Genomic DNA, 24159 nt, shown 5'->3' on the forward strand with positions numbered 1-24159 from the left:
TTTGAATGGGTCATTACTGTGGGGTAACACTTGTTTGCAGCAACAGAGTGATAAAATGAAAGGTTTACTTCACTATTATTTAATTAAACAGTAATTCAGCTCATACAATGTTGTTGTTGTTTAATTAAACTAAGATTAAACTGTAATTTTGGTAATATATGTTTACCTTGGTAATACAAAGACAGCTATTCCTTCACGTTTACAAAGTGCGCTGCATGCCTGCTCGTGTTATGAAAAATGCTCAAAGATTAATATAGGTAATTTTCATGGGAGAAAGTGCTTTTATAACAACTGGTTACAATGTGACCAGTGTACTTTGGAAACATTTATGTTGTCTACCACAGAGATCTACCACAGAGTCAAGGAAAAGAAAGAGCTATGCCCAGTTTTATACATTTTACAAAACAATATTTCTATTTAAATCTTTTTTCAATCTTACAATTCTGTAACATTTACACTTATTTTGCAAAATTACAAACTTTACATATTATTCTGTAAATACCGAGTGATCAAAAAGTCGGTATAAATTTGAAAACTGAATAAATCACGGAATAATGTAGATAGAGGGGTACAAATTGACACACATGCTTGGAATGACATGGGGTTTTATTAGAACCAAAAAGATACAAAAGTTCAAAAAATGTCCAACAGATGGCACTTCATCTGATCAGAATAGCAATAATTAGCATAACAAAGTAAGACAAAGCAAAGATGATGTTCTTCAAAGGAAATGCTCAATATGTCCACCATCATTCCTCAACAATAGCTGTAGTCGAGGAATAATGTTGTGAACAGCACTGCAAAGCATGTCCGGAGTTATGGTGAGGCACTGGCGTCGGATGTTGTCTTTCAGCATCCCTAGAAGTGTCGGTCGATCACAATACATTTGCAACTTCAGGTAACCCAAAAGCCAATAATCGCACGGACCTGGGAGACCAAGCATGACGAAGGTGGTGGCTGAGCACACGAGCATCACCAAACAACACGCGCAAGAGATCTTTCACGCGTCTAGCAATATGGGGTGGACCGCCATTCTGCATAAACATCGTACGTTCCAGCGGGTGTTTATCAGCCAGGCTGGGGATGATGCGATTCTGTAACATATCGGCGTACCTCTCACCCGTCACGGTAGCAGTCACTGATGTTTTGCTGTCCAGCACCATCTGTTGGACATTTTGTAATTCCCCCCCCCCCCCCCCCCTAATAAAACCCCATGTCATTCCAAGCATGTGTGTCAATTTTTACCTTTCTATCTACAATATTCTGTGGTTTATTACATTTTCAAGTTTATACTGACTTTTTGATCACCCGGTATATAACAATATTATTGAATATTTATTCAGACTCTTGATGCTACATGTGAAAAAGTTAGTAGGAATAACTTATTCAATTAAAGAAGAGGCTCAGTCCATACATTCAAAGTATCATTTCATTTTCCTTCATTACTTGAAGTAAGAATCAAATTATACTTAAAAAACAGCACAAGATTGCCTATTCTGTGAACTTCACCCAATAGAAAAATGGTCATAATATTTTTGTGCTTCTATCAAAAATGTTTCAAAATAAACAGATCCTGGTATTTGTCATGAGAGATGGGCAGCAGGTCCGAAAATATAATGTATAACAATCTAGAATTTAAAACTATATTGTAACAAAAAGGAAGTAAGGTTTGGAGATATCATACGATCTTACCAGTACAAAGAAACTCAGGCAAGACAAACTCTAGTCCACTCGGTCCTTCAGCTGGATGAGCCAATTTAAAAGCAGCAGTCTCCCAAGCTCCATTATAAGTCATCCTGAACTTGACAAGTCTTGGGTGATATCTGTCTATGATGAGCTCTCTAACTATACGTGCAGAAAAGGGACCCTTCTGCTTTTAAAAAGGGCTTCAGGAATGCAGTCAACTGGCAAAGAGTTTCAGATATAGCTTCAACAAAATCTGACCAATCTGTTACAAACACTTTATCCAATCTTTGGGGACTTCTGTGTGAGTTTTCTGGTTTGTAAGTGCCATGTTTTATTACATTCCAAATAAGAATGTCCTCTTATTGCTAATGTTACTCTGATATTGTTAAATCTTCTCCCTGTTGTTGTTGTTGTGGTCTTCAGTCCTGAGACTGGTTTGATGCAGCTCTCCATGCTACTCTGTCCTGTGCAAGCTTCTTCATCTCCCAGTACCTACTGCAACCTACATCCTTCTGAATCTGCTTAGTGTATTCATCTCTTGGTCTCACCCTACGATTTTTACCCTCCGCGCTGCCCTCCAATACTAAATTGGTGATCCCTTGATGCCTCAGAACATGTCCTACCAACCGATCCCTTCTTCTGGTCAAGTTGTGCCACAAACTTCTCTTCTCCCCAATCCTATTCAATACTTCCTCATTAGTTATGTGATCTACCCATCTAATCTTCAGCATTCTTCTGTAGCACTAAATTTCGAAAGCTTCTATTCTATTCTTGTCCAAACTAGTTATCGTCCATGTTTCACTTCCATACATGGCTACACTCCATACAAATACTTTCAGAAATGACTTCCTGACACTTAAATCTATACTCGATGTTAACAAATTCCTCTTCTTCAGAAACGCTTTCCTTGCCATTGCCAGTCTACATTTTATATCCTCTCTACTTCGACCATCATCAGTTATTTTGCTCCCAAAATAGCAAAACTCCTTTACTACTTTAAGTGTCTCATTTCCTAATCTAATACCCTCAACATCAACTGACTTAATTCGACTACATTCCATTATCCTCATTTTGCTTTTGTTGATGTTCATCTTATATCCTCCCTTCAAGACACCATCCATTCCATTCAACTGCTCTTCCAAGTCCTTTGCTGTCTCTGACAGAATTACAATGTCATCGGCGAACCTCAAAGTTTTTATTTCTTCTCCATGGATTTTAATACCTACTCCGAATTTTTCTTTTGTTTCCTTTACTGCTTGTTCAATATACAGATTGAATAACATTGGGGATAGGCTACAACCCTGTCTCACTCCCTTCCCAACCACTGCTTCCCTTTCATGTCCCTCGACTCTTATAACTGCCACCTGGTTTCTGTACAAATTGTAAATAGCCTTTCGCTCCCTGTATTTTACCCCTGCCACCTTTAGAATTTGAAAGAGAGTATTCCAGTCAACATTGTCAAAAGCTTTCTCTAAGTCTACAAATGCTAGAAACGTAGGTTTGCCTTTCCTTAATCTTTTTTCTATGATAAGTCGTAAGGTCAGTATTGCCTCACGTGTTCCAGTATTTCTACGGAATCCAAACTGATCTTCCCCGAGGTCAGCTTCTACTAGTTTTTCCATTCGTCTGTAAAGAATTCGTGTTAGTATTTTGCAGCTGTGGTTTATTAAACTGATTGTTCGGAAATTTTCACATCTGTCAACACCTGCTTTCTTTGGGATTGGAATTATTATATTCTTCTTGAAATCTGAGGGTATTTTGCCTGTTTCATACATCTTGCTCACCAGATGGTAGAGTTTTGTCAGGACTGGCTCTCCCAAGGCCGTCAGTAGTTCCAATGGAATGTTGTCTACTCCGGGGGCCTTGTTTCGACTCAGGTCTTTCAGTGCTCTGTCAAACTCTTCACGCATTATTGTATCTCCCATTTCATCTTGATCTACATCCTCTTCCATTTCCATAAATTGTCTTCAAGTACATCGCCCTTGTATAGGCCCTCTATATACTCCTTCCACCTTTCTGCTTTCCCTTCTTTGCTTAGAACTGGGTTTCCATCTGAGTTCTTGATGTTCATACAAGTGGTTCTCTTATCTCCAAAGGTCTCTTTAATTTTCCTGTAGGCAGTATCTATCTTACCCCTAGTGAGATAAACCTCTACATCCTTACATTTGTCCTCTAGCCATCCCTGCTTAGCCATTTTGCACTTCCTGTCGATCTCATTTTTGAGACGTCTGTATTCCTTTTTGCCTGCTTCATTTACTGCATTTTTATATTTTCTCCTTTCATCAATTAAATTCAATATTTCTTCTGTTACCCAAGGATTTCTACTAGCCCTTGTCTTTTTACCTACTTGATCCTCTGCTGCCTTCACTACTTCATCCCTCAAAGCTACCCATTCTTCTTCTACTGTATTTCTTTCGCCCATTCCTGTCAATTGTTCCCTTATGCTCTCCCTGAAACTCTCTACAACCTCTGGTTCTTTCAGTTTATCCAGGTCCCATCTCCTTAAATTCCCACCTTTTTGCAGTTTCTTGAGTTTTAATCTACAGCTCATAACCAATAGATTGTGGTCAGAGTCCACATCTGCCCCTGGAAATGTCTTACAATTTAAAACCTGGTTCCTAAATCTCTGTCTTACCATTATATAATCTATCTGATACCTTTTAGTATCTCCAGGGTTCTTCCATGTATACAACCTTCTATCATGATTCTTAAAACAAGTGTTAGCTATGATTAAGTTGTGCTCTGTGCAAAATTCTACCAGGCGGCTTCCTCATTTATTTCTTAGCCCCAATCCATATTCACCTACTACGTTTCCTTCTCTCCCTTTTCCTACACTCGAATTCCAGTCACCCATGACTATTAAATTTTCGTCTCCCTTCACTATCTGAATAATTTCTTTTATTTCATCATACATTTCTTCTATTTCTTCGTCATCTGCAGAGCTACCGCATTTACTCGAATCTAAGCCGCACTCGAATCTAAGCCGCATCTGAAAAATGAGACTCGAAATCAAGGAAAAAAAAAAAAAAAAAAAAAATTCCCGAATCTAAGCCGCACCTGAAATTTGAGAGTCGAAATTCAAGGCGAGAGAAAAGTTTTAGGCCGCACCTCCAAATTGAAACAAAGTTGGTCCATTGTAATATGAGACACAATTTAGGTCGAATGAATGACGATACAGCTACAGTAGTTTGGTTCGAGTCGTAAGCTTAGCAGTTAAGCTTTACCAGGTAGCCATTGCTATGCGTCAGGCGCTCCATCCGTATTTATACGGGTACCCTTCCTTTATCACGTGCTTCGTCTGATTTGAATTAATTGCTTATTTTTCTTTGACCTGATAAGTGCCGTTCTTTTTCTTATAGGTGTTTATGTCACTCTAAGCTGAAAAATGCATTACTGTACAGTGTCATGCATTGTCTGTCTCATTCTGATAATGAGTGTTTACTACCTGTCGCCGGTCGCGGCATGGCTTGCTTTTGTGCGCGTTATCGCCACTTACAATTAAAAAAAAAAAAAAGAGGAATCCTCTCATTAGCGAAACAATGGCAAGAGACTGCTATTTGTTGTTACTTACACAGCTGCTTTCTTTGATAATGATCAACAAGAATCAAATAATAGACTGCGTATGATAGAAGATGTTCTGAACAAGAGTTTAGTGAAATTTTTCTCTGTTTGAAAATCTTTGCAGACGCCTCTTTAGTACATTATATTCTGCACAGAAATTAGAGTCATCTTAGATTAAAAATCTAGTCAATTGCCGTGCTTCATTTCTGACTGTATCACTATTAGGCATAAGAAGAATACGAATATAAACATGGCATGATATGTATATTCTTCCGCGTTTGCTGTTGTCTCACTCTAGTTTCGTAGTTTATTAGGCAGACAGGATTTAAATGAGGTAGCAGCAAACACAAAAGAATACATGGCAAAATGTTTATTTTCATATTATTCTTATGTTGAGAGAATACTGCATGTGATTCACAATTCGTAAAAGTTCCTATTAGCAACCACCGCTTCTCACAGGTAGGAAAAAATTCAGAACGTAGAGTTGGCCATATTGACAAACATCCCAAACAGTCTTGCCAGTCAGATTTTCATAGTACATTGGAACGCTGCAACATTCGAAGATGAACAATACGGAATTTGTATTTACTTCCTTGGATAATGTATGAAAATGCAGTGGTCGAAACTCGGGGTGGAGAAAAAAGCTCGTCTTCCACCTTTTTTAATTTATTTACTGACGCAGAGGTTTTGGCGCCAGTATTTATCTTTGTGTCTGCAAATCATGCCTGTGTAGTGCTACATATATTCGACGGCAGAAGTTAGTTGTGGCGGCACCTACCAACATCTCTCAGAACTTCTGCTTACTTTGCACTCGATTCTAAGCCGCAGGCGGTTTTTTGGATTACAAAAACCGGAAAAAAAGTGCGGCTTAGATTTGAGTAAATACGGTAGTTGGCATATAAACTTGTACTACTGTAGTAGGTGTGGGCTTCGTATCTATCTGGGCCACAATAATGCGTTCACTATGCTGTTTGTAGTAGCTTACCCGCATTCCTATTTTCCTATTCATTATTAAACCTACTCCTGCATTACCCCTATTTGACTTTGTATTTATAACCCTGTATTCGCCTGACCAGAAGTCTTGTTCCTCCTGCCACCAAACTTCACTAATTCCCACTATATCTAACTTTAAGCTATCCATTTCCCTTTTTAAATTTTCTAACCTACCTGCCCGTTTAAGGGATCTGACATTCCACGCTCCGATTCGTAGAACGCCAGTTTTCTTTCTCCTGATACCGACATCCTCTTGAGTAGTCCCCGCCCGGAGATCCGAATGGGGGACTATTTTACCTCCGGAATATTTTACCCAAGAGGACGCCATCATCATTAATCATACAGTAAAGGTGCATGCCCTCGGGAAAAATTACGGCCGAAGTTTCCCCTTGCTTTCAGCCGTTCGCAGTACCAGCACAGCAAGGCCGTTTTGGTTATTGTTACAAGGCCAGATCAGTCAATCATCCAGACTGTTGCCATTGCAACTACTGAAAAGGCTGCTGCCCCTGTTCAGGAACCACACGTTTGTCTGGCCTCTCAACAGACACCCCTCCGTTGTGGTTGTACCTACGGTACGGCTATCTGTATCGCTGAGGCACGCAAGCCTCCCCACCAACGGCAAGGTCCATGGTTCATGGACCTTATACTTCCCTAGTATAAGCAAACTGCATAAAAATGAAATGTGGGTGTAGTTCTTGTTTTGGCTGGAATGTGACTCAAAATATATCAAGATTTTTTGTGGGAATATGAAGGTAATTGTAACAAAATGTATGGATCATTGAACAAACGTCATCACTACTTTTTCTGACAACACATTCAGGATAAAGGAAAAAATGCACACTCTGCATTTGATGAACAATGGATGTTTAAAGCTTATATAAATAATTGACATTTATAACACACAATTTTAGTTATGATGTCAGGCACAGGCAAATTCTTGCCAAAATCCATAGATATGGCTTCCTTTTCCAAGTTCTCTTAGCTTTCCTTCTTAGCTTTTTTTCCTTCCTCTAATAAAACACGGTGGCTTGCAAATTTGTGAAAATCATTTGAAGTTTTCACATTTTTCAACCAAGACTCAATATTTCTTGTTTCTGCTACTTCCAACACACTGTTGTTTATCGAATTCTAGGTATTTCACTTTTCCTGCATATTCGTCACAGGTGCTACATGCATCTGTATAAGGATACCAAAAGGAAATACTGGAGTTCATATAAAATACGTGTCTCTATGTTTCATAAGATGTCTTATTAGTTAAGTATGCCTCTTTGAATAAATTGAACATAGTATTTACATCCAGTTCCTCAGAAAGTATACTTAAGTTGTATCTTTTAACCCATAATAATTGTGTATTCCAGGAAGGAGGCAATATGTCGCTTAATTTCCAGGACCTGTGCCCATGTTTCCCTCTCTTATCAATAGGGTCATTCCTGGTAGTTCAAAGACCAGGCAGATGATCATTCCTACCTATGTAGGTTGGGCTCAACAAAATATTTTCGCATTCGGAAGAGAAAGTTGGTGACTGAAATTTCGTAAATAGATCTCGCCGCGATGAAAAATGTCTTTGCTTTAATGACTTCCATCCCAACTCGCGTATCATGTCTGCCACACTCTCTCTCCTTTACGTGATAATACAAAACGAGCTGACCTTTTTTGCACCCTTCCGATGTCCTCTGTCAATCCCACCTGGTAAGGATCCCACACCGCGCAGCAATATTCTAACAGAGGACGAACGAGTTTAGAGTAAGCCATCTCTTCAGTGGACTTGTTGCATCTTCTAAGTGTCCTGCCAATGAAACGCAACCTTTGGCTCGCCTTCCCCACAATATTATCTATGTGGTCTTTCCAACTGAAGTTGTTCGTGATTTTGACACCCAGGTACTTAGTTGAATTGACAGCCTTGAGAATTGTACTATTTATCGAGTAATCGAATTCCAACGGATTTCTTTTGGAACTCATGTGGATCACCTCACACTTTTCATTATTTAGCGTCAACTGCCACCTGCCACACCATACAGCAACCTTTTCTAAATCTCTTTGCAACTGACTCTGGTCTTCCGATGACCTTACTAGACAGTAAATTACAGCATCATCTGCGAACAACCTAAGAGAACTGCTCAGATTGTCACCCAGGTCATTTATATAGATCAGGAACAGCAGAGGTCCAAGGACGCTTCCCTGGGGAACACCTGATATCACTTCAGTTTTACTCGATGATTTGCCATCTATTACTACGAACTGCGACCTTCCTGACAGGAAATCACGAATCCAGTCGCACAACTGAGACGATACCCCATAGGCCTGCAGCTTGATTAGAAGTTGCTTGTGAGCAACGGTGTCAAAAGCTTTCCGGAAATCTAGAAATACGGAATCAACTTGAGACCCCTGTCAATAGCGGCCATTACTTCATGCGAATAAACAGCTAGCTGCGTTGCACAAGAACGATGTTTTCTGAAATCATGCTGATTACGTATCAATAGATCGTTCCCTTCGAGGTGATTCATTATGTTTGAATACATTATATGCTCCAAAACCCTACTGCAAACCGACGTCAATGATATAGGTCTGTAGTTTGATGGATTCCTTCTACTACCCTTCTTAAACACTGGTGCGACCTGCGCAATTTTCCAATCTGTAGGTACAGATCTATAGGTGAGCGAGCGGTTGTATATGATTGCTGAGTAGGGAGCTATTGTATCAGCGTAATCTGAAAGGAACCTAATCGGTATACAATCTGGACCTGAAGACTTGCCTGTATCAAGCGATTTGAGTTGCTTTGCAACCCCTAAGGTATCTACTTCTAAGAAAGTCATGCTAGCAGCTGTTCGTGTTTCAAATTCTGGAATATTCCATTCTTGTGGACTGCATTGTTAAATCTTGCTTCACATTCATCTGCCCTATGCCTTCTACACTGTACTATAAGTACAGAAATGAAACTATATAAATAAGCATTCTGCAAAACTACAGATTCCATTAAGTTCAGCACTTTATGTACTAACCCTCTTTCCAGTTTCATGTGGACTGAGCTCTTTCTTTCCCTGTACAGCTTCTTTTCAAAACTCATTTACAGTATGACAGCTAATTTTTTCCCATTTATTATAGCAGGAAATATAGGGTCGGTTACTGTACTTTCATATACTGGTAAAAACTCAAAAAATTAAAAAGAGATGGACTTAGCTCTTTTATTCCTGGTCTCTTCATATACAGTAATTACTTAATGGCATTATAACACAACAAGCATTTCACTGGAAGAAATAAAAAGGGAAATTGACTGTTTTTAGTTTTCTAGTTTTTTGTCTACCATGACCTTTGATTCACAGCACACCCTTCAGCAAAGAATAATTATGAATTTTTAATTTCCTACACAGAAAATGAAACCAAAATAATACTGTTAATATATGCAGCCAGTTCTTCCTCAGTTGCTATTTCAATTATGTTTATCATTTAGATACGAAAACACTAAATTTTGCAATTTAATGGTTATTTCGTTCCTAATCAAAGATGTTTCGCCTATTCGTGTCAGGCATCATCAGTAGTTTTAATTTCTCTACCCTTTTCATGTATTCTACTATAGGCACTAAAGTCTTGTTTACAAAGAGATGAACAAATGCTCCCTACTTCTAGATCGGCAGGAGTCAGTCCACTTTGACCCATTCACATTTTGTGACTGGTTGCTGCCAACCTGAGTTACCTAATGCAGAACATTGCGTATTTAGCCACTGCAAAGTGATTGTTGTTGTGTGTTGTGCTGCATCACAATTTAACACGTCTTGATGAGTGATGAAGCAGTTTCTGATTGGTCACGGCCAATGCTAGATACGCTTCCCACTCCTCGGAGAAGGGCAAGGGGTAGTATTTTACAGAGTGGAGCTACAACAATAATTAACAATGCCACTGAGTATTGCAAGCACGAGAGCAAAAATAAAGAGCTGCACCACTTCCTCTCTTAGCTTATCAGACAAACGATGATGTATGCATGAGAAAACTCCAGCTCCATGAAAAGAATTCAGAATTTCTGCAAAGATAATCCTGGGAAATCACCAGAGACTCCTGGCAAAAAGAGTTAACTTTCAATTCAATTTTTTTCTATTTGACAGTGCTTTGAAACTGCTTTCCCCTTTTCCAGATTTACTTTGAAATAGTAATCCCAACTGTTACTTACTGTAGGAACTTCAGGTACTATTCCCCTTACAAGGAGGGGTCGCCAGGATCAGGACCGACTTTTTGAAACCACGTATGTGGTTGTGTATGTTAGGGTTCCAGGTATTACATCATATCCAGCAATCATTTACTCTGGTGGACCCTCATTTGCAAACAATCAACATAAAAGAAATTCCTGTGATCCACTAGATGACGAAAGCGGCAGTAACAATGTAGATTTTTCAAACCCCACAGCACCATAATGGTCAAGTTCTTAGGCTGGAACGCAGAAGGTACTGGGTACAAGTCCTGCCGCAAGCCAATTTTTTTATATCTTTATAGAAATGAATGTTATTACTTTTTATTCACTTAACTACAGCAATGACAATAAGTTTGAATTCTCAATGAGAACTGATATGGAATTGGTAGGAACAAGCACCATTATTAGACATGAAAATATCAATTTCAATTTCACAAATCCTGTAAGCTTTCGGTCTCTTGTGGACACACGGTACATGGCAGTTGATAGCTTGTACAGTGGCCAGTAAGCATCACTGCTTGCAGCATAAACTGACATCTGAGCACAAATGTAGTGCCAGTACTGCACGATTTAAGTGCCCCTAGCCACTGTACGTGATTTGGCATGGATACACAGGTCGAACCATTGACCGCTAACTGCATGGCATGTGTTGCACATCAATCCGCTCCTCTGCAGTGATTCTCCTGACTGCAAGACAGTGCTGTCCTCGTGCACAATAGGGTGCAAATTGTCATTCACGAAGACGAATGCCTCGCCAATATGCTGCTGATAAGGTTGCACTATCAGTCAGAGGATGGCATTCATGTACTGTACAGCTGTTACGGTGCCATCCATGACCACCAGTGACGTATGTCGGCCCCGCATAATGCCACCCCAGAACAGCAGGGAACCTCCATCTTGCTGCACTCGCTGGACAGTGTGTCTAAGGCGTTCAGCCTGACCGGGTTGCCTCCAAACACGTCTCCAACAATTGTCTGGTTGAAGGCATATGCGACACTCAAAATCAGTAAAGAGAACATTATGCCAATCCTGAGTGGTCCATTCGGCACGTTGTTGAGCCCACCTGTACCACGCTGTGTGGTGTCGTGGTTGCAAAGATGGACCTCACCATGGATGTCGGGAGTGAAGTTGCGCATCATGCAGCCGATTGCGCACAGTTTGAGTCTTAACCCAATGTCCTGTGGCTGCACGAAAATCATTATTCAACATGGCGGCGTTGCTGTCAGGGTTCCTCCGAGCCATAATCCGTAGGTAGCGGTCATCCACTGCAGTAGTAGCCCTTGGGGGACCTGAGCAAGGCACGTCATCGACAGTTCCTGTCTCTCTGTATTTCCTCCATGTCTGAACAACATCGCTTTGGTTCACTCCGAGATGCCTGGATACTTCCCTGGTTGAGAGCCCTTCCTGGCACAAAGAAAGAATGTGGACGCAATCGAACCATGGTATTGACCGTCTAGAAATGGTTTAACTACAGACAACATGAGCTGTGTACCTCCTTTCTGGTGGAATGACTGGAACCGATTGGCTGTTAGATTGGGGGGGGGGGGGGGGGGCAACCAAAAGGTGCTGCTCATGCATGGTTGTTTACATCTTTGGGCGGGTTTAGTGGGGACTGTGTCTGTGATACAATATCCACAGTCAATGATTATCTTCAGGAGTTCTGGGAACCGGGGTGATGCAAAACGTTTTTTGATGTATGTACTACAAGATACATAGGGACTTCACAAAGCAAGTTATGCATGTCATCCCACGCTAAGACTACTGCACAACAGTGGTGCATTGTCAGAATAGAGCATGTGTTCCCTTACACACAGTTCTGCCGCAGTGCGGATACCAACTGCATCTCTGGGAGTGAATGAAATGGCAAGGCAATTGAAAGTGTACTCCAAAGCTGAAGTATGCAGGACAAACAGCTAAATTGCACAGAGATTCACTATGAAATTCAGGTAGTATATGGACCAAATGCAATGTCATGTCCAGCCATAGAGAACTGGTGTCAACAATTTGACCAATGCTGCACACCCATGAGTGACGCTGCTCTGTGACCAAGAAGTGGATTTCTACAGCCAAGGAATTGAATGATTGGTTAAATGTTCCAACCACTGCTTCCAGAGACTTTACGACTATGACAAAAAATAATGTCGCATATCTGTGTCACTTTGATGTGTAGAGCAGCTTTCAATAAAAGTTATTTGGTGTGCTATAATAATGTGTAACTTACTTTTTGAAGTATCCTCATATATCACTAACTCCTGCTGACTTGCTTGACATCAGGTGCTTTATCACTTCACAAATGACGCATTCGAGAGGACGACGGTTCAATCCCGCGTCCGGCCATCCTGATTTAGGTTTTCCATGATTTCCCTAAATCGCTTCAGGCAAATGCCGGAATGGTTCCTTTCAAAGGGCACGGCCGACTTCCTTCCCTATCCTTCCCTAATCCGATGAGACCGATGACCTCGATGTCTGGTCTCCTTCCCCAAAACAACCAACCAACCAACCAACCAACCAACTTCACAAATGAAATGCATGAAAATTGTTCTTCAATAGCCATGCAGCAAAAATAACTGTTGTTCTCAAAAAATTGACATAAAAGTCATTAGGCAATTGAGCACAATGCACTTTGGATCACAAGCCACAGTCCATATTATCACTCTAAACTTAGGTCCATTTCCTCTGGAAACAACCTGTACACAGTTCGGAAGATATAAAAGTAAATACAGCCTACATAAAAGGCTAAAGTGGAATTGCTGTGTCGATTGCTCTAGGATTGTGTGCCAATGTCAACAATTTGCTGAAAATTGTCATAGCCAATCGGATGATAGTATATAGTAGCTAAGGAGAATTACTGAATCTATTGACTTCTTTTGGCAGAAGATATGAATTCATTACATTACATGGTGAGAGCCAGAATAACTTTTGCGTATCTAGTTATCTGATTTTCGTACTTGTTAGTTGGGGGAAAAATCAATAATTAAATAAAAATGGGGTGACAAGACCAACCTGTAGCAGGTAGAGGCCTTGGTTAAATTCAAATGTGCCAGTGTGCTTGCGAGCTGGCACAGCCAATGAAACTCAACATGGTAATACGATTGCCAAAATAGATCGATGTACAGTGTGGCTCGAGCTGTATTTTCATCATTACTATGACCTAATTGTATTTTTTTATTTCCAATTTTGCTAAAAACTGTGACAATATATTCAAATTGTAACCTCATAGAACAAAATACCTGTTAATTTTATTTATGAACCACAGAAAATTAAAAATGAGCATTCTCATTCACTACCAACAACCAAGTAAGAATCTGTCATACTCAGTTAACATCATTCACCACATGAGTCATTAGCTTTGGCAGGCTGTAAGTGCTCTTTCATCCATATAAAATGTATTTTAGACCTATTGATTATGGAAGCCAAAACTGAATATTTAGCAAAGGTAGAAACCATTACCCTGTTGTGTTCTTCCAGTTTGTGGTGGAGCACTTCTTGCCAGATCCATCTCTTACTCAAACAATGTGTCAGCCTACAGATGTAAGGCCCAGCAGACACGGCAACTGCCTGCAAATAGTAAGCAATTCACCATATATAATATGACATGAGTGTCAACATTCAGCAATATTTTGCTTTGTAACAGCACAATAGTACAAACTAACCTTTGTCATGAGTTATCCTGATGAAGAATTCAAAATGTTTTGCATAAACTGTTTACAGATCTCAGCACCTTTACCATAAGGCATCTGTAAAAAGAGATGTAAATGTTTATTAAAAAAGAAAAGCCATGTAACTTATTTTGTTTTAAATGTCTGAGATTATTTGGATCCTGTTAGAAATTACAAGAATAATATTACACACACCCATATTAACTTACATCAAATCTTTACACCATAATTTTCTCTACAAGATGTGGTTTTATGATTATACTGACAAATAAATTTCATTAATATTTACAATAGTGCAATTTCAAGTACAAAGAAGAAACAAAAGAGGATAGGCAACCACTCATCTAGAGATGAATGATTAGTACACATATGCAAATTCAAAAGACAGAAAACTGCGTAACGTTCCTCATCTTTCCTAATATTAATTTCCCTCATTCAAGGCTCCATCCAATACTGATACACGCAATCCCTCCCTGTCTCCAGAGTTATGACAATGCAATTATATTTGTATTTGTGTGTGATGATTTAAATGTAATGTCACATTAAATGAGCATAGAATTTGGGGGGGGGGGGGGGGGGGGGAGTTTGGATGGGTGGAGTGGGGCTGGTCCATACTATGACCTTAATGCATCAATGTATGATTTCCATGAAGTAATCTACGAAAAATTCAGACAACATAGAGAAGAAACAGGAGGAAAGGAAAAATTATTCATTGAATCTTCTGTACACTGAGTCCACAGATGACACATGACATATTACACACATTTTTCATCCACATGTTAATGTTCAGAATATTTTAAATCATTTAAGGAGCAGTTAAATGAAAACAAGAAAGATGGGAAAAAGTACGTAATCTTATTCCATTCCATGATGGGCATATTAGTACAGCAACCAGTTTTCACACTTATATAATGAGACAGTCTCAGCTGCAAAGTTGTTTTTATTACAAATAATGTGTTTTGGGTTTTTCTAAAAGAAAACAAAAATCAAGTGTGTAATTATCTAAAATAACAAATTAAGGGGCATCAGTGTAAGCTGTGCTAAATTTAGAAAATATACAAAAACAAATTAACACTCATGAAAGGTTATCAAAAGAATGTATATCACAGGCTGGTAGGGCGGTTAGTCAGAACAATTGTAACTTTCGAGCTAGATACAGTGGAACAAAACTAAATTTATAAATTTAAAAGGATAAAAACCAGGGTTAATGTATGAAGGCAAATGTAAAGGGGAGGCAGGGACACAGACAAAGTTAAGAAAAGTACCTAAAAATAGTAAGAATCAATGGGTGAAGTACAGCATGGAGTGTCACTTAGAGAATGAACCTGGAGAGCAAGTGAGTGAAAAGTCTAATAAATGGCCACATCGAAACTACAGTGCAGACGAAAAACATGTTTTCTGTACTAGTAGGGTGGTACGTCAACAGAAGGCACTAGTGCTAGTGCTTTTGCTTTCCTTTTAGAAAAAAACTGAACCCTTAACATGGTGAAACACACTATTCGCAATAAAAATAATTTTACAATCAATACTGTCTCACCATACAAGTAAGTAAACTATATATTATTTTAAAAGTAACCACCATAACTGTTAATACATTTAACCCACTGTGAGACAAGCCAGACAATACCTTCATCTGGAAATGTTTTTGGTTGCCTATGAAACCATGACTGTAACTAGTCTATCACTTCTTCAAATGAAGGGAATCCAAGGCCACAAATGTCTTTCCTCAGGGCTTCAAAAATATGGCAAGTACCTGGGAAGAGTCTGGGACTGTATGGAGCATATGTAACGGCTTCCCAATGAAACTTCTACAGCGATGCTGAAACACCTGCCAACAAAATGCCCCCCCCCCCCACCCCCGAAATTGCCAAGGTTGTTTCAACTATGCCGTAGAGTTTAGCTTGGAAGCCCTTACACGACCTCGATACAAATCTGACCCCTCCCCATGCAATCTCCACATTTCTGGAACACTGAAAAAAGACATTCAAAGTCGTCAATTTGCAGCGGATGAAGGGATGCACAGCTATATACTAATGTGGTTTTGTGGCAACTGCAAACATTCTTCCATGAAGGCATTCACCACCTCACTTCAGTTGCTGCAATTACTTATGAAATAATAAACAGTTTCTTATGCATTTTACGTCTGGCTAATTTTCATTTGACTGCACCTTACACAAATAAAATATAGCTACATAGACTTTGTGGTGGAGGAAATATCACATGTGTGATGTGCTCAAATTTATTACTGTGCTCCACTTTTCCTTGAATTAGACTGACAAAGATACAGTTACACTGTTACTTTTATTGTATGGAAATGTTGTATGCAACAATTGATTAAGTCGATTCAAATAACCATGTAACAACTTAGTAAGTGTAGAACCATCTAATCACTGCTATTTGCTGTAAGGATAATATGAAGTGCTTGCCCATGATAGCCTTGTAGGAGTCGGACATTGTGACTACTGGTCCACAAGTATATTTATTCCCTCATGAACATTCTTGTAAATAGTCTTCTGCAGTTCAATAGTATATAATTACAATATAAGAAGAAAAAATAACATTCATTATGCCACATTAAGGCTATATTTAGTGCAAAAATGTGTGTGCAGAGCTATAACCAAAATATCTGATCACTTAACCCAGTGAAATAAAACATACAATGGAGGGTAAAATAAAATTTGAAAACAAACAGAAAAAGTTTCATTTCTGGCACTTCCTTCTATTCCCTAGAAGAATGTTTATAACCGTAAAGTGTAAAAGGTGGTATGTAGCTCACATAATAAAGGGAGGTAATATACTACAGCATGTAAGGTAATATTGGCTATATTTATAGTGACAATATGACTTTGAGAAACACATTTTGTACCATGCAGCTACACTATTGCCCTGAACTTTAAGTAACCATTCCTAAAATTGGTGTAAATTATAATGTGAAATATTCTTGAACAGAAAATAATAAATTCTCACAACAAATGTTTTCAATGCCAAATTCAGTATCAAAGAGCGACCTGTAATCTTAACTTTATGCCAAAACTACTGAAGATATATGGCACCGAGTACTACTCGCTCCTAAGCCAAGAAGAAAAGCAAGAATCTGGAAACATATTTTTTTAAAACTTAACAGTGTTTCCTTCCCAAACACAACATATATATATCTCCAGATGTTCTCAAATCGCACAGAAAAAGACACTGTATAGTTATATGTAATAAGAAAATTTTTCTGGAACTGCTAAATTGTTGATAATAAAAGAAAGTTAGTGAATTAATTTTCACAACTGGAACAGAGTTCTAAATCATAAATCTATAAAAATCAGCATCAGTCTTATTTACTCTCTAGGTATAACTGCACTTATTCATTCTGAAATAATAACTACATCACACAATTTTCTGTTGCCTAAATATGTTATCTGTTTATATCAATGTATCTGACAGTCATATTTATGATGACAATAACACAGAAGTAAGCTATTGCGAACATTAAACACTAATCTGTTTTAAAAGTAGTACACAAATGTGAGCAATTCATACAGAGGCAGAATTCTCTCTCTCTCTCTTCAAACTCCTCCGAAATGCAATTAAAATTACTTATGTTCGCAAATTTTCAATAAGCACAACGTTCGAAAATGCACCAATAACTGCTTACTTTCAAGAATAATAAGAAGGGATGCTTTACCAGCTAATAAAGTACACGCGGCTTTCTTTACAGCAGGTGGTGGCACGTATTTAGTCAGCCCCGTAAATCTTAAAACCGAATCTCCCACACAAACAGAGCTATCTGTGAATCAATAGATATGTTTACTATTAAGCACAACGTTGCTTTGTAACGGTAAAAGGTGAAGCCGGCATTACATATTATTCCTTACGCTAGGGATAGGTGCTTCTAATTTTGCAAAACTTCACTCCGATAAAAGCTACTGCATTCTCTTTAGTACACATGCAAACACATGAACATATCTCATTCTGATCGGTATTCTCTGAAACGTCACGTTTTCCATGTGGACTGTTTTTCTGTTGACATCTTCGACGTGCTGACACCGCAATATTGTATTTTTGTTAGGTTGTTGGTTTTTTTTGCTATCTGTTTTCTTTCACCTGGACAAACCTGTCGATATGGCAACAACTAACACGGACGACGATCACTATATGTATTCAGCTCCTCTCGTCGAATACTGTCAGTATCTGCTCTAGGCTACGAAATACCGAGTGAAAACATCATCACACAACGGCGAAGAAAGTTGGCAACTGTAAAAAATTATAAGATGCTTTAGCAGCATTGGCTTCTTACACGGTCCATGTAGGAGGGTCCTGACGGTTTAATTGGTGATTCTGTGGCTACAGCATCAGCTTCGAGTAACACCACGCAGCCATATTGAATGACTACTGACTACAGCGCGCCATACGGTTTCAGGAATTTTGGAAACAACAGATGCTACATGAAAACACCAAAATACTCAAGCATAGAATAGTACAATCTGACTGATCCACATCGTTTCGAGTAACCCGTTAAAATAAAAATGTACGACCCTGCCAGGATTCGAACCTGGAATCTTCTGATCCGTAGTCAGACGCGTTATCCATTGCGCCACAGGGCCCTACGCTCTAGCTCTACAATTTGAAACCTAATGGTCACTCTCGCATACGCTATACATGGGCTATTAAACAAAATATCTATATATCATACATTTACAATCTACAGTTGTCATACTACTGTCCGATTTAGTGCTTACAGAGAGCATTGCTGCACCTAGACAAAAATAACGCCCGAACAGGGACTCGAACCCTGGACCCTTAGGTTAAAAGCCTAATGCTCTACCGACTGAGCTATCCGGGCTGATGAAGTTTCCGTACTCTCGTACTGATTACATCTATATATTCCTATAATATTTAGGCCTGTGTCATCTTGTACACAGTTTCATTCTGTTTAAATGGTTGAAATCGTTATAACGTTACAGTAAAACAGTTGAACTGTTTCAAACAGATTTAGTTAAAGTTTATAGACGACGACACTGAGATCTCGGCGAACTGTGTTGAGAAACGATGTGTGTACTTAGTCGACGGGACTGACTACTGACTGAGAACTTGTGTTTCTATGCGTTCAAGTATTTTCAGTTTGCTTTACCAGCAAATGAAATGTCATGTAATTGTTGCAACCCGTGATACAGTTCAATGCAGTTTTCTTGCCACTGGTTTTGATTTATGAGTGCAAATTTTTGGTGACAAAGGAGATTAAGGTTCATCATCCTGCCGACGACGAGCTCATTACGAGACGGAGAACAGGCACGGACAGCGGAAGGGAATCGGCAGTATCTTTCTTCAACGGATCTATTGCGGCAAATATTAGGCGATTTCGGGAAATGTTACCTTTCATGGGAATATTGCTACGCACACGGCTGAATGTGTGTTGCCATTTTTTTGCGATTCAGCAGTACGAGGGCCTGCCAGTACCATATAGCCCAGTATCTTTCCTCAATGCAATACGCCATTGGCAGGCTCATGTTACAGCAAGTAAATTATATGGCGCATACGATTTGCCGAATTCATTTACCAGCATATGCTTTCGTGGTCTGAATGACATTTTTATTTGACATTTCAGGGGCCTTGCAGTTAATGAAAATGAATAAAAACGTGTGTATTGCCTCTACAACGTAAAATAATCGCGTCAAAAATAATTCGGGGGAACATTCGCTTCTTGTTTCTCCAAACTGACAATGGTAACCGAAGGAATTTTGAGGGCTGAGTGAGGTTTTAACATTCCATGGACGGTGAGATCTGTGTGGGCCAAACGGGACGTAAAGCTTGTTCATCGTAACTAGTACAAAAACTAACATCCCTTCTCTAAAGTGTACTAGTAATCTTTGAATGAATTGGCATTATGTAGTCTTAGGCCAGTACCGCCAACAGCAACAACATCGATCTAAAGCTGAACATTAACTGCATAAAAATTAAGGCGTCGAACCAATGACCATTTGGGAGTGTGACGAAGAAACAATGGTAACCAGTATGCAGGAAGACGATTAAACAAGGTACTTTTAACAACTGCAAAGTAATTACGGACACTGGCCAGAAAAATAAAGAATTTAAAAACTATAATAATACCGTACCTTTTCACTGACTAATCTTTGTAAAACATTGTAATGACTACACTAGGAAAAAATTTTTTTCTTTATGTTCCAAACTTTTCATTTCAAATGACATGGTTTTTCTTCTGTATAGGCGTTACCGTTTGACTCGATATTAGGCTGGGAACACAAACCATATGCCGCGTAAATTAACATTCAAGAAAGTGGTACCCACCTAACAAGAGTTGACATAACATACCCAGAAACCAAACTTGGGCATCATGCTGGGAACTACAGGCCATTGCTTATACGACGAATGGAGAAAAGAAATGAAACATTTAGGGTATATTGTTTCCTTCGCTGATCGATAACGACACTGAAATAAACAATGTCACAGAACAAAACACGTAATGTGTTTTAACAACAACAAAAATGTAAAGTTTAAAGTACCGGTATGTCGCAACAGAAATGAAAATGGTCACATACGGTACAAAAGAAACGGTGAGTCTTCGGACGGCCGATGCAGGCAGGTTATCGATCGTCTACTATTTTACTGGATGTTGCTGGTACTCTGCTTCTACATAAATCTACGGCCAATCTCGTTCGACATTAATCTGTTTTTATAGGTTACTAAACCCTCGCAAAATCTATGATTGCTGATGGTAGGCCTATCGTACAATTCGCAGCTCCCCACAATCTAGAACCGTATTGTTAGTAGCGGGTGAAAAACAGGGCGTTGTGTACTTATTTTGTATATGACGTACCAATGGAGACCTTATAACTATACTTAAGAATATGGAATAGTAAAATTTACTATGGTTTAGTAACTTAACATTTTCTCCCCTTCACTGTTCTAGGGTTGAGATTTCGCATACCTCGTTTTTCGTACATGTTGTTCTTACGTAGAAAAAAATAAATAAATAAAAATAATCCACCCTTCTGCAAAGGGAATGAAGTCAGCTATGTATACAATACTTTTTTACTGTGTGCTTGCTTGACTTCTCATTTCTGCAGTAAACCTTCATACAGCCCCAGAAAGTCCAAGCGTTGTTTATGTTTATCTGTCCTAAGGGTAGGAGGGCTTCACTCTGATAGATTTTCCCATTGTTCTAGCGACTGGCGGAATGAAAATACCTTTCCTTGCCCAATATTAAAACATACCTTCTCCCTTTGCACTATAGGTTTAGTCCAGTCGCCTGTTTCGTCTTCACACGTCGCCATTAAAACTTGAATAACTAAAATGTCACACCATATTACATGTTACTATTTTACCGTACTTTCACTCTGTCGATTTTTTCACCGTCATCATATGATAAATAGTTCTGGCGATTTTATTATCTTCCTTGTGTACCGGTGTGTGACGCATTCTATAAGATGATAATACTGGCGAACATGCCCAACTGAATTACAAAATAAATAACCAAATACAACCAAGACAAATAACCCTTCGCATACAGAACTGGGAAATGAATTTACTTAGAATTTTTAGTTCATGGTAAGATACGATAATGCCCAAGAACGACCTTCCTAGAGTCGCAATTATTAAGGATAGTCTGTGATTAACAAGGGTTCCTACAGAAATTACCAATTTTTATTGTTCTATGATAGTATAATTCCAGAAAAGCCACTCCAAGCAACACAGAAAAAGTTGTTACACAATATGTTTTTAATTCCATACTCACAGTTGTTACCTTCCTAATTCAGCGCCAACAATTAATATAATGGACTTGGAACACACATTTACACGAAAACTCCATGTAATTACTTCAAGCATTAGTATAAAATGTATCTTGAAGTGCATATCTCATCGCAGATCCTCCATGTACTTTTACTACAAAAGAAGTAGCAACAATTCCAACACACATTCACATAATAGCTCTGTACAGTGTACACTAGTGGTGGGCAGGAAATCGCGTATCTGTTAGAAATCACAGTGACTGAGAAGTCACAGATATCACAGTAGCAACTTTACAGAATCTAACTGCGATTTCAGTCACAGTTAGCAGTCGCAAGTAGTATTTCATATTCAAAGACGTGAGCCATCTATTGCTCGAATTTAGCACTGCTTTCTGCGATTTCAGTGACAAATCGCAACTAAGAGTCGCAAGTAGCAACTAAAAAGCGCGGTTAACAGTGGCATCTGTTGGCCAAAGTTCGTACTACGTCCATCTCTTCGATATGGTATCGGGTCTAACTGCGATTTCCGTGACAAATCGCAACTAAGAGTCGCAAGTAGCAACTAGAAAGCGCGGTTAACAGTGCCATCTGTTGGCCAAAGTTCGTACTACGTCCATCTCTGCGGTACGGTATCGGGTCTAACTGCGATTTCCGTGACAAATCGCAACTAAGAGTCGCAAGTAGCAACTAGAAAGCGCGGTTAACAGTGCCATCTTTTGGCCAAAGTTCGTACTACGTCCATCTCTGCTATGCGGTATCAAGTCTAACTGCGATTTCCGTGACAAGTCGCAACTAAGAGTCGCAAGTAGCAACTAAAAAGCGCAGTTAGCACTGCCATCTGTTGAGCAAAGTTCATACTACGCTATTCGCTACCGAGTCAAACTGCGATTTCTGTGACAAATCGCAAGTAAGAGTCACAAGTAGCAACTAAAAAGCGCAGTTAACATACTTTTCCTAGTGTCATCTGTTGACCGACGTACGTACTTCGTTATGAGAGCCTTGTGCCTCACGAGAACGATGTGCTGTGTGTGCATATGAAGGGCTTATTTCAATAGTGGTACAAGTCCATTTTTGTTCATTTTGAGATACAGAGTCGTAAAGTTAAATGAGCGCTGACAAATCTGCATTTGAGATACCAGAAATATTCAAGCATATGGCTTCTTGCTAGAGATGAACCTTTATTTATGTTTGTTTGGATCACTAATTTCAGACGCATTATAGACAGAAAAGTGGAGGTAATGGACTTGTACCACTATTGAAATAAGCCCTTCATATTATATGACGACATGCACATTCAGCATCAGTTATGGTTGGTCAAATACTGCTGTGACTCTGAATGTATTATATTAATAAGAAACAACATTGCCTTTTTCTCCTGAAAATATCCAGTAACGTAACAAATGTGTTTGATTCTGCTCCCAATATGACAGTTTTGGTTAATACTCCACATGCCTACAGGACTTTGTAGTGTTAACACAGCAGAACTCGGACATCTGTATAAGTGTAGAGAAATGAAAACAGTCATATGAATACCTCACTTTTGTTCCGACACAGTTCAAGACTCGGGAGAAAAGTTTTACACCTGGTGTTCTACATGGCAACTTCACACACAAGAACTTTTTGCCGACACTACTACCACCTACATAAGTAAGCTTTTCCTGTGTTACTTTCAAGTAATGCACTTAAGCTATTCCTGATGTAACTGGAAGATCTGTACTTCCCACTTTCATATCAACAGCCTCAAAATGCATATTGTAGACTTCGGGATATGTTACAGGTCAGTGTCACACCACGATTGTGGAGAAAGGGGGGGGGGGGGGCGGCATGTCACTCTCCAACAAGTGTTTACCAATAAGTAAGTGGCGGAAAATTATGGGTATAGGGCGGCTTAAACATGTGGAAAATGAGATTTTTATTATTCACTCACTGTATTTGACATTTATTATTCCTTTAAAATCGCACAACAACTTCAATAAAACACAGTTTAATCATTCACACACTTATTTCACAATTATTTCACTTTTAAACTGCAAATCCTCTAAGAACTGTCTTGAATCTTCACGAGTCTCTCTCAAAAACAGCCTTGATGTGGATAGATACGTACAGCAACCAGTAATCAGAGTCAGAACTGTGTCTGCAAAAACACAAGGATTATTAAACAATTTTTGCTGTCATTAATTACTAGCAATATAATTGACAGAGTAGATTGCTAATATTTGCTATAATGAATATCACATTTGCAAGAACGATCACACTGAAGTAATTAAGTCCATCGAAACGCTTAGAAACTAACCTCTTGTCTGACGAAAACGGTCTAAAGACGCAGTGGCAATTTCTTCAGATC

The 24159-nt window shown here is 39.0% G+C and overlaps 1 protein-coding gene and 2 non-coding genes across 4 annotated transcripts in view; all 3 read right to left on the minus strand.

The window, feature by feature from the left end:
• The window catches only part of LOC126187676 (uncharacterized), a 165415-nt gene extending 146901 nt beyond the window's left edge, over positions 1 to 18514 (minus strand). Inside the window, exons 1-4 of one of the 2 annotated variants that reach the window (XM_049928910.1) lie at positions 17943 to 18103; positions 17753 to 17854; positions 14074 to 14157; positions 13871 to 13978 (exon numbers count right to left, since the gene is read on the minus strand). In XM_049928910.1, coding sequence (XP_049784867.1) covers positions 13871 to 13919 — 49 coding nt within the window. In that variant the 5' untranslated portion in view covers positions 13920 to 13978; positions 14074 to 14157; positions 17753 to 17854; positions 17943 to 18103. Of the gene's footprint in view, positions 1 to 13870; positions 13979 to 14073; positions 14158 to 17752; positions 17855 to 17942; positions 18104 to 18364 lie in introns of those variants that run through there. The other variant, XM_049928909.1, reaches the window with a different exon arrangement.
• Positions 18515 to 18598: 84 nt separating this feature from the next.
• Positions 18599 to 18671, minus strand: Trnar-acg (transfer RNA arginine (anticodon ACG)). Its single transcript has one exon. It is a non-coding gene; the product is annotated as a tRNA-Arg (tRNA).
• A 166-nt stretch (positions 18672 to 18837) lies between these two features.
• On the minus strand, positions 18838 to 18910 carry Trnak-uuu (transfer RNA lysine (anticodon UUU)). Its single transcript has one exon. It is a non-coding gene; the product is annotated as a tRNA-Lys (tRNA).
• Between the last annotated feature and the right edge of the window lie 5249 nt (positions 18911 to 24159).

The sequence above is a fragment of the Schistocerca cancellata genome, chromosome 5 (assembly GCF_023864275.1).
Source record: "Schistocerca cancellata isolate TAMUIC-IGC-003103 chromosome 5, iqSchCanc2.1, whole genome shotgun sequence".
Lineage (NCBI taxonomy): Eukaryota > Metazoa > Arthropoda > Insecta > Orthoptera > Acrididae > Schistocerca > Schistocerca cancellata.